Source organism: Selaginella moellendorffii, unplaced genomic scaffold, assembly GCF_000143415.4.
Source record: "Selaginella moellendorffii unplaced genomic scaffold, v1.0 SELMOscaffold_29, whole genome shotgun sequence".
In the NCBI taxonomy this organism is placed as follows: domain Eukaryota; kingdom Viridiplantae; phylum Streptophyta; class Lycopodiopsida; order Selaginellales; family Selaginellaceae; genus Selaginella; species Selaginella moellendorffii.
This window is the reverse complement of record NW_003314290.1, coordinates 1,529,375-1,544,468: the sequence shown is the minus strand read 5'-3', so window position 1 is coordinate 1,544,468 and position 15,094 is coordinate 1,529,375. Positions and strand designations below refer to the sequence as shown.

Here is a 15,094-nt window from a genome sequence, read left to right as displayed (position 1 = left end):
TCCAAAGAGGGCCCTTTTTGTGTGGAGTAGGAACTAGTGTTGGGTTTAAGGCAAAAACAAACAAGCGCTACAAAGTACTCGCGCCCATCTTCGTCAACTTGATTGCTTCCAACAAAAACCCCAGAGAGAAAAGAAAGAAAAAAAAGATCTATAAATTCATTGCAAAGGAACCGAATCAAAGCCGTGCTCATAACTTTGAGCTCTGGCAGCCATGGCGCCAGTGTTTGCATTACAAAGTACTTCACTTCCCAACAGAACCGAAAAGAAAAAACTATATAGATGATACGAAGGATTCAAGCACACTTGGCATCACTCCAAAGTCTCCATATCTCCATCAGCTCTAGCGTCGTTCACACACAAAGTGAGTGAGAAGATCTCGACTGGTTTGTACCGGAGCTATGGCGACGCGAGCGATTTTTTAAAGCCCGCTGCCTCTAGAGAAACAGACAGCAGAGGCTTAAAACGAATCTCACCGTATAGTGAAGAACACTGGCAAGAACATCACCTCGAAATGGAACTGATAACGACGCTCTTGTATTTCAGAGAAAGGAGGATGTCTCCGCACTATCCAAATTCACATCAAATGGCTCTCTTTCACACTGCTAGCTACGTAAAATAGTGTACACCTTAGACAAACATAAGAAAAAAAAAGACCAGCTCATAAACCAAAGAGTGACAAGAAAAAAGAAAAGCAGAAAAAAAGGAAAAAAAAATTACAGCGGGGACGGATACCGATTTTTCACACTGACCATCTCTATCGTCTCTGGCTGTGTGATCCGCATGAAAAAACTGTCTGAAGAAAAGCCAAGCATGAGAGAGCTAGAAAGCAAAAAAGCAAAAAGAAGAAAAAAACCTCTAGAGATGTAGCGAGAGATCGAGCGGCGACGACTCTTCCCATTGGAGTCCCGGGTTCTGGACAACACATCTTTGGAAACTTCCCGAATTGCTGGCGGCGGCGGCAGTAGCGGCCGCGTGAAGAACTTGGTCTGCGGTGCTGCTGGGAAGGAAGTGAAAACTCCCCGGCCATCTCTTGCTGCTGCTCATCGCATCATCGAATCCGAAACCAGCGGCACCGCCACCCCCGGACATATCGTTGAACTTGGCACCCACGCCTCGTCCAAACTTTCCAATCATCTCGGGTGCAACGCACTTCCCCACCCCCGGCTGCGTCGAGATGAAAGGCTTGGACCAGCCATGGTGTCCCTGCGGGAGCTGCGACGTAGAGCTCGCGTTGGTGACGCTGAGACCGTTTCCAACGCTGGTTTGAATGGCGGAAGCGTCCGAGAGAACGCCTTGTGGAGAGGTCTTGTGGTTACCGGAGTGAGCTTGCAAGCATAGCGATCGACTCAAAGTCACTCCACTGGAAGAAACTCCTCCTCCTCCGCCTCCTCCTCCAGCTCCTCCTCCAGCTCCTCCTCCTCCTCCTCCTCCGTGACCAAAGTGGTGATGGTGCAAAGCTCCAAAGTTTGGCTGGCCGAGGCCCGTGAACCTGCTGGTTATGGTGCTCGACGCCGCCGCCGCTGCTGCCGCCGCCGCCGCCGCCGCCGCCGCCGTGCCACACCGCTGGATCCTCCGTGCCGCGGTGCGCTCCCGCTTGTGCGCGTTCTGGTGGCCGCCGAGAGCTTGCGAGCTCGGGAACTTCCGCTGGCAGTAAGTGCAGGCGAATTGCCTGGGCTCCGACCCCTGCACGCCGCTGCCGGCGCCATCGAGCATGGTGGTGGTCGACGGAGGAGGCGTCGCTGTTCCTCCTCCGCCCCCTCGATCCGAGCTAGAGCTTGGAGAGACCCACTCGCTCGCCTTGAGCTCGTTGTCCCCGACTATCTCGTCGCTGTGATCTTCGTCAAGGGGACTGTCTTCCTCCATCAAGCTTTGCTGCTGCTGGAACATGTTGTACCCCACGGACGATCGATCGACCGAAAGGAAGTTACTCGAGCTCTGCTGCTGCTGCTGCTGCTGCTGTTGTTGTTGATGGTGGTGGAAGTGCTGTAGTTGCTGCTGTTGCTCGTCGCTGCTGCTGCTCCTCCTAAACACTGTTACTGTCGATGCCATTGCTCCGTCCGAGTCGCCTGTTCTCAAGCTCAAATCCAACGAGAACTGCTTTGACGATTCTTCGTCCATTGCCTCTTGTTTCTTCCTTCCTCTGGAAATGGATTCTCTTGGCTCTTCACGTCTGTAACAACCAAATGGATCTTCATCATGTCAGTAAAACCAACACAATAAAACTTTTTTTAAAAAAAAAGAAAGACAAATTAAAATGACCACAACCTGTTGAATAAAAATGAAAAGGAAAAAATAAAAATAGCTCTCTCACTTTTTTTTTTTTTTTGCTTTCACATCTCACACCAGATCGCTTGCATGCTAGCAAGCTAGAAATCTTTCTAGAATGTGGCAAGGAGGACTAGACGAGCGAGGAAAGCTCTATAATCTTTCACACTTTCCTATACGCAACTACTCTCTCACACTCACACTCGCTCCAAGATTTGGGGCTTTTCCCGGAATTGCGAGAGGCATCCACATCCTCTAGCACTACCAAATTGGGGGAACCAGCATTTAGATTCACGACCCGAATGCAAGCAAGAAAGCATCAAAAGAACAGAGAGAGCGCGAGCGAGAGAGAGAGATCGATAGAAAAGGAAGAACACCCACCGAGCTAGAGCTGGAGTGATCTAAGCCGCCGGCGCTGGCGCCGCGCATCCCCCACCCCTCCTCTCCAATCCGCTGCATCCGCTAGGGCGCCGGGGAGGAGAAAATCCGCGCCTTGCGAATCGCGACTCTAGATCACGGGAGGCCTGCGCGAGAAAACGCGGATCCCTAAAACCAATCCGACAATGCTTGGAAGCTCTGCGGGTGTAAGTGTGTGTGTGTCGTGACGGAAGAAAAGCCCCTCTCCTTCTCTTTTACTAAGTACCGAAGTACTTATCACCAAGTTGATCCATATTATTTTACCTTGCAAGATGAAATTTCAAGTTTAAACTCCGTCGTTGTCCGCGGTAAATGCACGCCTTCCGTACCGCTCCAATTTTTTTATTTTTTGCACTGTCGCTTTTGGTGACCAAAAAACTGACCCGGCCATGGCGAATATTCGGGCACCGGCTCTAGAAACATCATATGGTCGATTTTAATCAAAGTGGTCTTATGCCTCCAGGTGGGCGCCAAAAGACCTCAGAAGCATGTATTATTATTAATCAGCCTCCATTTGTGATTGTTATTATTCTTCGTTTGAAGGGGTAAAAAAGTAAGCGCTTTTGGACTTGCAGTGTTCTCTTTTTCGAGGATTCCTGAGATGCCCTCGCCTCGCACTTACCGCAAAAATGGTGGGGCTTGTGCTGCGTCAACTTTATAAAGGCGGAGAGGTTCTCTCGTTCAAGCTTCCAGTCCACATTCCTGTTAAGGAGTTTCTTCCTCTATTGTATACAAATCTTGACCCATGGAAGTGCGAAAAGGTGGCGGCCTCGTGCATGCACACTGCCCTAAAGCTAGAAAACAAGAAAACAAAGTGGCTTTGGGGAGGAGGGACTTGGTTGGGGTGGAACATGTCATGATCCTTTTAAACTAATCATTTTTTAAGTGTTTTTGCTCAGTTTGTACACAAAGACTATCTGGCCGCACATGTTACTAGATTGGTGTTTGAGCGTATCTTTTGCTGGCTTTGAATTTGAAAAGGTCGCCCTGGGGATTATCATGTTGTTTGATACAATCCACGAGAACCCAAAGCAATGATCACGATGAGACAAGATTAATATCAGTAACGAATCGAAACTCATTTTCTATGCGATCAATGTTGTACGTAGTGTCTCGTTCTTGCGGGGCTCCTCCTGGCTGGATCGATCGAATCAACCGGAATCTCGGATGTTTCAAGCCCGGTCTTTTGGATCGAGGCGATTTCTTGTTTTATAAGCTGTATCCCTTGCTGCTTGCTTGCTCGACTTCGTGGCTTCATTCATGCACCAAAGAAAAACGAGCTCACGCATCATCAGTACTTTGAAGATTCCCTCCGTGCTTATCTATAGCTTAACCTTAAAAAGCAGTATAGTTGATTTAATCGTCCTACCGCTGAAACGTACAGTTGCGGGACAAAGTCGCTCGTCCTTTTAGAAAAGGAGTTCTGCTCGTGACATTGACAAGAGTTTTCGAGGAAAACAACACGCGAAGCCGCGACTTAAAGCAATATTCTATCGCTGATCCATTTGATTTTGACGAACACAAACAAAACGGAAGGATTCAAAGTGAGACAATGAGATCTCCTGCAGAGATCCCCCTTGCAACTAAAGTTGTCGCAAAATCTTAAAAAAGGAATTTTTAAGTTTTAGAAAAAGGAAGAAGGAAACACTAGCCTTGTTTCGTTTCTCGTGTGAAGTACGCAACAAAGTTGCGCCAACTTTTCCTTGTTCCCATGACGCTCATGCTACGTCACGTCCATTGGAGCAATAAAAACTACATACTTGCATGGTTCTACAACATAGGCATAGAAAGGAATGTAGGAGCTAGTATGTTGAAAGGAAAAAGCCTAATCTATACCGTACGATTGGTCCAAACGTTCTCGACGGTGGAGATTGGCCGAGATTGAAGATTATCTTTCTCTCATGTTGTCTGTTTGGATCCAATGTATCTTCTCTTGTTTTCTATTTTGTTTCTTTCATTGTCTCGTGGAAAAGGATATGTAGGATCACTCTCCGAATCAATGCACAAGAGGACAGAATTTGGAGGAAATAGCCCCTGGTGTTGTTTGCTTCGCGAGAAAGACACCCAACTGAAAACCACCACACGCACAGAGAAACACAGAGAGAGAGAGAGAGAGAGAATACGCAAGATGAAGTATCTTGTATCATCTCTAGCGATCGATCGCTATCGCAGCACAGTAAAAGGTGGCAGTATAGAAAAGAAAAACAAAGTCTAGCTTATAGTAAACGATCCAGGGTCCGTGAACTGGGAGCTCGCCAGCCAGCACTCATTTCAACAGCGACAGTTAGCAACGACCCCACAAAAACACCATCACTGTGGAGTGGGGTACTTTCTCTCGGATTTTAGGGCTATGTCAGCGTCGTACGGGCGCCCCAGACAATCCGTACGCGACTATGTGTGCATGCACGCACGAACACCACGAAACGCATTCATCTCTGTGCGTTGTTTTTGTGTGCTTTTCTCGTTTCTACATTTATTTTGTGAACATTTCTGGATCCGTGTTGAATGAATCCATCCATTCCGCCGCTGCTGGCCGCGCTTCCGTCCGCTTTGTCTTTTAATTCACAGATTTCTGGAGCTGGATGAAGAGTAGGGAAGAGAGGAAGCATCTTTTTTTGTGGCCTGGAGGAGCAATCGCTTTCCGGAACCTTGAATGTGTTCTTGGCTGATCGGGTGTCGTATGGATGGTCTACACTTAGCTACGCTCTACGAATTCTTACACACACAAGTATAGCAGCAGTGCTATGCCAACTTACAGCAGCAGCAGCAGCAGCAGCAGAAGCAGAAGAAGGCCCGGCTACAGGACATCTTATGAGTCGTATAATGGTACTCTCTCTGATAGGAAAAAGGAAAAAGAAATAAATGAATTTATTATTAAGTTTTGTAACCATCCAGTCATTCATTTGTTTGTGGGAAGAAGTTATCTAGAACAAGTTCTACTTGTTGGAATCCACGATTTGTCCAATCCAATAGTGTAGCTCGATTCTTTACTACTGGCGATTCCTAGTGTCCAACACTTTTTTTCCCTTCTATTTTTTTATCGCTGCGAGCGGGCGAACATCAAAGATCCGTCTTTCTTGTCTTGTCTCCTGGAGGCTGGAGCTGCGAGGAACTTTATCGGAAAAGAAAAGGACAGCCTTTTATAAGTATATAGACAATGCTTGTGTCTTTAGAAGTAGTGCACACAGCTTTGGGTTGGACATTTCAACCAAAGCTTCACAGCTGTTGCGGTTTGATATCTTGGTAGTATTTTAGAATCCATTCAAAGCCTGCCAGATCGTTGTGAAGCTATACATGCTGGATAGAAAGGTGTGTTGCAGCAACTTGCAATTTGACACCTCCATGAAACCTCAGCTCGTTTCCATCCAATCCCTTGAAACTTCATGACGTTACTTATTCTAGTACATATATAGACATATATTCTGTTCTTGGTAGCTTCTTGTAAATTCACTGCTACTTTCTCACATTTTATATATAGGTGTTTCTATCGAGAAATTTCTTGCTAGCAGATCAATGACCCATTCGATCTCCCCAACCAACAACAAAACAAAGCTAAAAAAGAGAGGAAAACTGAGGAGTCTGTACCTTCCAAGCTTGAGGAGATAGATCTTAAACAAGTAGCACAGAAGAAGGGAAAGAAGAGTTGCCCGACTTTTTGGAAAGTTTCATGTCTTCCCGGTTGTCATATATTAATGACACTTCACAACACTTTGTTGGCTAGAAATGATTTTTTTTTCCATTGAATTGTTTGTTCATGCGAAGTGGACCCTGACTCTAGTTGGCTGCTAGCTAAGACGAAAGTATCATCGTCACTGCTGGTCGAGAAGAAAATCTTTGGGAAATCGCCTACATAGTTCCTCATGGGCCCAAATATATATCCTAGTTCTGCTTTCAAGCGAAACTCTTTATATATCTTCCAGCAATGAATTCTATGGGACATAAAATTAGCAGCTTGCCTTTCTATCTTGTTTTGAGACACGTAGCCGCACGAAAGAAAAGACGAGAGATTTCCAGCTGGATGAGATTGTCCACGCAAGCTTTGTTCAAGCTGGATGGCTGCTGATTAGAGAGCATATCACAAGCTCTTATCAAATGCAGCACGAGGAAAGAGCCTTCTTTCAGCTAGAATTTGTAATATAGCATTTTCTAAAGAGAAATAATAAAGTCTCCACCACATTCCATATTTTCAGGCATGCATGCCTGAAAAACTTTTGGAAAATAGAGAGGATCTAGCAGCAAGAGGAATACTCACGTCAATAAAGAGGATCCAGCAGCAAAAGAGAGAATGAATACGAGATGAGAGAGAAAGGTAGATTAGAGTGTCATGCTTTTTAGTTGGGCACAATGGAGGAGATCCATTTCCGTGGATAAAAGCCTATAATTGAAATCTGAACCTTTCTAGCATTGCTATACGTCCTTGATCAACTTCCTTTCCCTCAAAAATTAAATCTAGAAATTAAAAACCTGTACAAAATAGGTTGGCTGTTAGGGCTCTGGTTTTTATGCTTTTTTAACGGTTTAGATTCCAATTTTGGATGGTTCTTACGTGTCTTAACAAATTTGGATTGAATCAAAAGCTCGAGGGGAAGGGATCTAGTCCCCTAGTTTGTGGCCTGCATGGCTCCCGGCTAGTTTGATTACTTCCAAAACAGTGAACTCTATATCTTTCACATGATTTTGCCTATTTTTTGCAAACCAGATGTTAGCAACATTCCTAGACTACGTTGAAAACCATCCAAACCTCCAACGCATTCCATTTTCCCAAGAGCAATTTGGAGGCCAACTTAGCTTTGCTCCAGGCTTTTTCAATCTTGAGCTCTCTAATCTTGCTCTAGAGTGATGGCAATCAGTGAAAGGAGAATGCCAAGGGGAATCGTCTGAAAACGTAGATGAGTTCTAAGAAATATTTTCATTTTCATTGATTTCCTTAAAATTGAAGTCATGTAACTAGACTTTGCCATTACAAAGTGAAGATTTTTATTCTAGGAATTTTCTAGATTTATAGTAGTAAGAATACTATTCATCGTTAAATTTCAGTTAAAATTTTATTAAACACCTCTAATGAATTTAAAATATTTTAAGTTTAAATTCATATTACCATCAGATAGGCTAGAAATTATAAGCTCAAATATATAGTGGTATGAGCTCAACACACGGCTAGTGTGCTTTCATGATAACAGGCATGATATGGATGATCTGTTCCGGGGTATGACTTTGTGGGGATGGTCTTCGACAATAGGATTAGAAGCATGGACGCATTCTGTTTTCTTTCCTTAGGGAAAGAAAACTACCTGGTTCTCCAAGAGGCCAATGAGATCGAATTGCAGACATAGCATGTGGAAAGCCAAGCCAGCATTGCATAGGAAGCAAAGTCGTAGATACATGGAAATTCTTAGGCACTTACCCATGTATAATGAAGATAAGGGAGTTTCAAGTTCAAGGAGAGTGAGGAGAAAGTAGATAAGAAATGCATCCTCTATTTCCCAAATGGTCTTATGCTTCCAGATGTATTATTATACCCCCCAAATACATGTTGAACTGTTGCCATGAAGGATGGCTGTGTAGTTGGAGCTAGTGGTGGCTGTTCATAAGTACATCTCACATTAGTAATGTTGCTTTGATCTAGCATTGCAGAACTTGATGCTATACTTCAAGGGAGGTATATGGCTCTTCAAGCAATGTATCAATCTCTTAATTCAGTGAGGAATTTTCCGGATGGCTGGTACAGGCATATTTAAAGTGCGTATAAGAGGTATGTTATTTGGTTTTATTGAGTGTTACTTATATCCTTTGATTTTTTAGAGACTTAACTTTCCTCTAGCATGCAATTATTTTATCAGTTGTTGATTCATATATTAATTGGTGATAAAGTGTTGCAATGGACACCACAAGACATAGTTGCTGCTGTTCAAATACGGTAAAAAGAAACGGGTGAAGAAGTTGATGACTTTGAAGGTGGATATATCTAATGCCCCACATAACCTATTCTATTCTTGGTCTCAGCCTTGCTTGCACACACTCTTGCTTAATGTGGTCTTGGCCTTAAACTGCTACACTTCCACATCCTCTACTAACTGGCACCTAATCTCTCTTCCTAACTGAAAAGTCCACCAAAGAGTTGTTATACAATGTTTAGAGTTTTGACATAATTCTAAATCTAGGCTGTTGAAATCTCTCAATCTTTAATTTTTGCTTCTTGTTGCTTGTTACTCAGTGCTTTTGCACAGTTTGCTACCTTGATCTAACGCCTCAAGCACCCAACACATTCAACACCTCAACTATCCCAAGCATTGCAAGAGAGATTGCAATCAGGAGGTTCATCCTCCTTCTCAGCACTGGCCTCCTAGCTAGTAAATGCCATGTGCAGGATCAAGAGGGCTTTGATACCATGAAAGTGGAGAGACGTGCACACAAACGAGGATGGAACTACTGCCATGTGGGCATAACCACTACTATATCATCTCTGTACTATCTAACAAAATCGCAAGATTTCTGTCGAAATATTGATAGGATGGTGCTGCTGCTGGAGCACCCCCCATACAACACAGCAGGGTTTCCCACTTTCTTGGCGGCAGCACGGAATCGCTACCATTCATGATTGTTGTTTTGCCAAACTAAGGTGTTGGTGTCCACTCAAATTCAAATTACTTAAAACTCTGCAGAAAGCTATTTTTTCTTCTTCCAATCAATATGACAATATCCAAGACCATTCGTTTAAGTTATTGTTCTAGAACTTATCTTGGCTTTGTGGCTGGAGGTGCTCTCGCGATTTTTACAGTAAGCTTATTTGATCTAAGCACCTTCTTGATTAGTACCTAGACCACCTTGGCTTCTACCATACATTTTTATTCTTTCAAATCCGTGGAGTTTGAGACTTCATCAAGGCACTTCATTGTTAGCAATAACAAGAAAAAAGATTTGTAACTATAGCCTTCACAAATGAGGTGTACAGTACTTACGGCTGCTAACTTGTTCAGGCATCTCAACTATGGGATCTGGCAAACTTGAACATCACATTCTAAAGGCGTTGTGGGCCAAAGTTTGACATCTTTTTATACTAAACCTTTAAAACATGAGTTGGTGGCTATTTCTTGATGTTTGCTGCACGGCCAGGTCGAGCATCATCTGCCACCTCGCTCATCTGCAAGAATCCAGTCCGCGGTCACTCCTGGATTCTATGGCATTCCACGGCGATCATACAATTGGGAAAACAAGGGGGTGACTGGATTATGCAAAAGCCCCTGGCACCCGAGTTTCCAGGGATTCTTCAAGGTTGTTTGACTCATGCTCCGTATCGATCTGGAATCCTATATTTCCTAGAGGTACCATGCCACGATCGATGCTTGGTGCTGTGTAAGGGATCGCAGCTGGATGTGAAGAGATGGCAGTGGAATCGTTCAACAGCTGCATCGATCGGACGCTTCCCGGGTGCGAGTGATAGTATGTGGATAAAAAAATTATAAAATAAATTTAGAAAAATGAGATCGAGTTTTAATTTAATTGCATTAACTGATCCCTGATCCATGATGGTTAATTGGTCCATTAATGGCTATTTATTACTGTTAGTTAATGGGATAAATAACATCAATATATTCCTATTTGGTATGTATATGGAATAGCCATTGCTTCAAGCCGCATTTGCTACCTTCATAATCTCAGCACATAAAAAATATTAATATAGCTATAAGATCAGGCATGGTCTTTCTTCTCTTTAACTTGTTTCCATGACTGGATGATCTGGTCTGGCTCAAACCAAGAAAATAGGCCCACAACCATTGCTTTTCTATAGTATGTTTGGTTCTTTGCGCTTTTTTTGTGTCTCTTATTCCCACATTGAATTTTATGGTGGGACTTTAAAGTTCAAGCCGTCCTCCACAGGGAGGCAATGAGTTCCAACTCCCTCTAGGAGTGTTGATGGCTAATTTCACTTGTAAATGTCACGCAACTTTCCTCCTTTGGCACTACAAATCCATTCTCTGGCCTAGGAACCACTATCTCATCACGGCACTCACCATTGCAGAAGCTGCTTAGCATGACAATCTTGTCGCTCGGGGTCAAGCCCAACATCCTGGGAAGAGATGGCTTTTGTGCCAGTGTTCACTTCAACTTTCAAGCCGGTGTCCTCAAACTTGTGGAGATGGCAGCATCACAAGCTCTGGTTTGTTTCTTCACAGAGAGAGAATGCCTTGTGAGGAACTGCTCCAGCTACTTTGAAAGTTGGAGACTCTTGAATTTCATCAGAACAATTTCGATGGAGTGGAGAGGGCAAGAGTTGTGTGGAGCTGCTATATGTCCAATGTTGAAACATATTTATGAGATAATCATTAAAATTAACTAATTGTGCTACAGAGCCCTAACCCTCCGAGCTGGGAGGTATGGCGCGCTCGAAGGCGCCCAGGGCATTTGTCCTGCGCAGGCATTTGCTGTGCGCAGCTGCGGCGATGGCGCTTCTCGTCGTGTGGGCAATGTGGATGAGCAAGGAAAATGAGGAGGCCGGGAGCGGCCACACGAGGTATCTGTACTGGGGATCCAGAATTGATTGCCCTGGCAAGATGTGTGAGGCCTGTGGAGGTCTGGGACACCAAGAATCCAGCCTACGCTGCGCTCTGGAGGAGGCGATTCATCTAAACAGGTAAGAATCCTCTCCCCTTCTAGATTTTCTAGATTTCTTAGTCCTTTGTGTGGATTATCTCGCCAGGACATTTGTGCTTCCTTCGACGATCTGCATTGTTGGAAAGCACAACGATCGAATGCTTCCTGGGACGTCCTCCAGGTGAGGCTACGTTTTCAGTTTCTTGGAATTTCTATAAGCTGGACGTCTGCTTGATCCAGTTGGGACTCGAGAGAGTGTGCTGTGGAGGCTTTGTACGATTTGGATCTCATGTCCTCTACTGGAATTCGTGTCATCACGGACAGCTCCAGAGAATGGATCTCTTCACTACGAGCAGCGCGTAGCGTCGAGCATGCTCTGGTGAACGTTCATGGATTAACTCGTCAAGAGATCTCTCAAAGTCCACTACACTCGCATGCATTGATCATTAATCGGACAGCCAACTCGCTTGCATGGTAAGCTTTCTCCTGTTCTTAACTCTTCTTACAAGTTTGGTTTTCCAGGTTTGTGGAATGCAAGGATAGGAAAAACCGCTCCGCCGTGATGCTCCCATACGCATATCTTCCAACAATGGCCGCAAAGCAACTTCGTGAGGCTGCCGAAAAGGTCTTTACGTTTTGTTTTATATTTCTCTCTCGGAAAACTGTAGATAGATGGACTAAGTTTGCTTGGTTGTGGCGCATCCAGATACAGCAACGTCTTGGGGACTATGATGCGATGCATGTCCGGAGAGGAGACGTGCTGAAGGTTAGAAAAGACGGGCAGGGGGAGAAAAAGACCAAATTCCCACACCTGGACAGAGATACACAGCCAGAAGCAATTCTCCGGCGGATATCCGCCTGGGTACCACGGGGACGGACACTCTACGTTGCGTCCAACGAGAGAAAACCGGGCTTCTTTGATCCATTGGGATCCAGGTACTTCGATTGGATTTTTGCTGAACTGTGGTCGTGATCTTTTATTTCATTGCCCCCTCTTTTCTTTTTCAGATATAAGATTGCATCTTCATCTAATTTCAGTGACATCCTGGGCCCTGTTATTCATAACAATTACCAGCTTTTTATTGTGGATCGGCTGGTTCTCTCCGGCGCAAAAACGGTCATACAGACATTTAAAGAGAACCCCGGGGACCTTAGCCTGACAGACGACGAGAAGAAAGTCCTCAGGTGGCAAAAACCTGTCTATACGTTTGATTGAGAAACGGCACGCAGCACAAGCAGAAGCTTTGTGCTTCCCAAAACCAGGTAGCGTGTTGTTACGTCTTAATGCACTATAGTACCCGTACAAATCTTTTCAGGTTTTAAAAGCATTGAACGGGGAACTTTAGCTCATGTTGCGGTAAGCATACTAACTTTTCGTGGTCTCAACTCCAGAGCTGAAACGGCTTATTGGATGTATGTATGCATTGCGTCTATGGGATGTGAGTGCATACATGCCCATCGATGTGATGCATTAAAGCTTCGCCAACGTGCTTCTCGTGGTATGGACTATAAAGTCGCTCCCGTTTTGCTCGCGGCACGACGAAGTCCTTGAAAAATCATTTTAAATTGATAAAACTTGTGTATATTTCTATATTTGATCTTCCAGGAGTGGTGCCGATAAACCCAGTCGATCTCTTGCTTGGAGCGCCTGCAACAGCAGGTAATCAGTTTAGGACAACTTTTTCTTGACTCACTCTTTTTTCCCAGTTTGTGCTGAAGGCAGCGACGAAAAACACGAGAGCTTGTACGAGAAATCCAAGCAACGATCCGGAGAGCAGTCCCTGTGCACACAAGATGAAAAAGCTCCAAGCGTGAACAACTCATCGAACCTCTACTCGAAGATGAAAGACAAATCCCAGCACATATGATAAAGGCAACCCGACAACGTAATACGCTCCAATGTTTCCAAGTGCTGCTATGGATTGCCATCCACATCCGGAAGCGACTCCTGCAACAACAGGAAAGGAACTGAGTTTCGCCGTTATCCCACTGGACATATGATACGAACCATAACCAACGCTGTGGAGGGCTGAAAGGATGACGAAACCGCTCGCAAACGGTATCATCCTTCCAACGTAGGACACAACTTGGCTGTCGCTGCTAAAGGCGTGTCCCACGACGTTCCTGGAGAGCAGCAAAACCAGCATTGCCAAGGTTGCGTAGACTAAACAAATGAGCACTGCTACTCTGAAAGCAAAACGTGCTACGAGTGGGTTCCCAGCTCCGAGCTCGTTGGAAGTTCTCACGCTACATGCCAACAAAAGTTTAGAGGAAAAGACGTAAAACACTCAGACTTAAACTTGCCTCGTAGCAGCGCTTATCCCATACGAGGGGATCATCCAGAGGTTGATAATTCCCATCCTGTGACGTGAAACTCGTGAAGCGAGAGCAAAACATCTGCGGAGACACTTACACAATAGAGAGCACTGACGTCTGGAGCGCCGGATTCGGAAGAACGCCGGAGAATAGAATGAGAACTTCGAAAGCCCACCACTCCAAGCTGCGGCCAACATTCCACATTGAGGCCAAGAAAGAATGGAGTTATCAAAAGAGCGAGACACTCACCAGACCATGAGAGCCGATGGAATTGCGAGCTTCAAGAACTGGGAGATGCCATGGAAGGCCTCCGTGGTGAAACCATGCCAGTAATTGGCAAACGTTGGAGAAGCCGCAGCGGCAGTGACAAGAAAGAAGACAAGCAGCCAGTACGTGATACTGAGAGACACCGCGGCCCCGGCGTTTCCCATGCCGAGTTTATATGTGAAGATCCAACACAGGAGGATATGACAGAGTAGCGCCAAGATGGACGACCAAAAGAGAGGAAGAACCCTGCTCTGCGTCTGGAAGAACTTCACCATGGGCTCAAAGACGGTGTAGGCAAACAGGCCTGGAACAAGACGTCTGGCATACCTCTGAGCTCCGGCGGAAATCTCCGGATCCTGGCGGCACCAGAGAAGCAAAGGCTCCAAGTTGATCCAGAGCAGCGACACTGGGATACAGATGAGAGCGAGAACGAGCACCGCTTGCTGGATGAAGACGCCGACCTTGTGATACTGCTTGGCTCCATGGGCTTGGCCGCACAGAGTGTCGAGAGCAAAGGCGAGGCCGATCTTTTCACATCAGGGAGAGAATTTTGTCAACGAACATGTGTAAGTTTTCTGTCTTTTTTTTTTTCCTTTTCTTTTTTCAGATCTGAGCTTACCACGAGGCTGAAACCCGAGACGTTGCAGAGAGAAGTGGCGATGGCGGCGCTGGAGAGCTCCAGAGTTCCGAGGTGACCGACGAACATGATGGAGACGAGCTGGACGGCGATGAGCACGACGTTGAATCCCGCCAGGGGGAAGATTATCCATGCCTGCTTGGCCACCTCGCTTCGCACTCGATTCAAGGTGTTCTCCTTTTGCTGCGCTTGACGATCCTCGCCGCCCTTGGCGTCCATCTAATCCCTCTATCCTTCTGTGTGTGTGCTGTGAACTAGAAGACCGCAAGTTTATTGATCGAGGGCGTCATGCCCATGCATTAATGGGTGTTAGCATGCCCATTCAAAAAGTAGTATTCACGTTGTCTTGCAATGCCTGGTCAACAGTTCTCTACTTTATAATCCCAAGTGTTGAAACTTTATATTCTATATTTTTTGGTTTGCTTAAGCAAAATCAAGAGACTAAATATACTTAAAATATGCTTAAATATTCTAGAATATTTTACCATTAATGGTTCTTATTCATTTATATTAATCATGTATTTATAATTTATAAACATGTTTATAATTTAAAAACTTTCCTAAACACTTCCCAGTTTATTCATGGGAAGTTAATCTTGA

The 15,094-nt window shown here is 45.0% G+C and overlaps 3 protein-coding genes across 4 annotated transcripts; 1 reads left to right on the top strand and 2 right to left on the bottom strand.

Moving 5' to 3' along the window:
- Window positions 1-713: 713 nt before the first annotated feature.
- On the bottom strand, window positions 714-2,885 carry LOC112348407 (MOB kinase activator-like 2). The gene is made up of 4 exons (XM_024680808.1): window positions 2,647-2,885; window positions 1,411-2,170; window positions 936-1,212; window positions 714-793 (listed from the first exon to the last, which is right to left on the bottom strand). The coding sequence occupies exons 2-4, from the start codon at window positions 2,116-2,118 to the stop codon at window positions 714-716; spliced, it is 1,065 nt and encodes a 354-aa protein (XP_024536576.1). The 5' UTR covers window positions 2,119-2,170; window positions 2,647-2,885.
- An 8,149-nt stretch (window positions 2,886-11,034) lies between these two features.
- On the top strand, window positions 11,035-13,473 carry LOC9645854. The gene is made up of 8 exons (XM_002976109.2): window positions 11,035-11,314; window positions 11,381-11,455; window positions 11,515-11,748; window positions 11,797-11,899; window positions 11,981-12,210; window positions 12,283-12,537; window positions 12,591-12,934; window positions 12,982-13,473. Exons 1-6 carry the CDS (start codon window positions 11,058-11,060, stop codon window positions 12,488-12,490), a joined length of 1,107 nt encoding a protein of 368 aa, XP_002976155.2. The 5' UTR covers window positions 11,035-11,057; the 3' UTR covers window positions 12,491-12,537; window positions 12,591-12,934; window positions 12,982-13,473.
- Window positions 12,819-14,894, bottom strand: LOC9645853 (protein DETOXIFICATION 17). Of its 2 annotated transcripts, XM_024681046.1 has the most exons (9): window positions 14,477-14,894; window positions 14,185-14,384; window positions 13,840-14,123; window positions 13,688-13,774; window positions 13,579-13,635; window positions 13,283-13,521; window positions 13,104-13,222; window positions 12,969-13,055; window positions 12,819-12,922 (listed from the first exon to the last, which is right to left on the bottom strand). In XM_024681046.1, the coding sequence occupies exons 1-9, from the start codon at window positions 14,625-14,627 to the stop codon at window positions 12,863-12,865; spliced, it is 1,284 nt and encodes a 427-aa protein (XP_024536814.1). In that variant the 5' UTR covers window positions 14,628-14,894; the 3' UTR covers window positions 12,819-12,862. The 2 variants fall into 2 exon arrangements, with proteins under 2 accessions (XP_024536814.1, XP_024536813.1); XM_024681045.1 differs by having other exon boundaries at window positions 13,840-14,384.
- Between the last annotated feature and the right edge of the window lie 200 nt (window positions 14,895-15,094).

What these genes read in the sequence shown, in the direction of transcription:
- LOC112348407 (XM_024680808.1), bottom strand. Translation starts at nt 2,118, where the DNA reads ATGGACGAAGAATCGTCAAAGCAGTTCTCGTTGGATTTGAGCTTGAGA. An exon ending in GAGGAGGAGGAGGAGGAGGA is followed by an intron (nt 1,213 to 1,410) that starts GCTGGAGGAGGA and finishes TCTACGTCGCAG; the next exon opens with CTCCCGCAGGGACACCATGG. An exon ending in CGCCGCCAGCAATTCGGGAA is followed by an intron (nt 794 to 935) that starts GTTTCCAAAGAT and finishes GCTTTTCTTCAG; the next exon opens with ACAGTTTTTTCATGCGGATC.
- LOC9645854 (XM_002976109.2), top strand. Translation starts at nt 11,058, where the DNA reads ATGGCGCGCTCGAAGGCGCCCAGGGCATTTGTCCTGCGCAGGCATTTG. An exon ending in GAGGCGATTCATCTAAACAG is followed by an intron (nt 11,315 to 11,380) that starts GTAAGAATCCTC and finishes TTATCTCGCCAG; the next exon opens with GACATTTGTGCTTCCTTCGA. An exon ending in TTTGATCCATTGGGATCCAG is followed by an intron (nt 12,211 to 12,282) that starts GTACTTCGATTG and finishes TTTCTTTTTCAG; the next exon opens with ATATAAGATTGCATCTTCAT.
- LOC9645853 (XM_024681045.1), bottom strand. Translation starts at nt 14,713, where the DNA reads ATGGACGCCAAGGGCGGCGAGGATCGTCAAGCGCAGCAAAAGGAGAAC. An exon ending in ACGTCAGTGCTCTCTATTGT is followed by an intron (nt 13,636 to 13,687) that starts GTAAGTGTCTCC and finishes TTCACGTCACAG; the next exon opens with GATGGGAATTATCAACCTCT. An exon ending in GCACAAACTGGGAAAAAAGA is followed by an intron (nt 12,923 to 12,968) that starts GTGAGTCAAGAA and finishes CTGCTGTTGCAG; the next exon opens with GCGCTCCAAGCAAGAGATCG.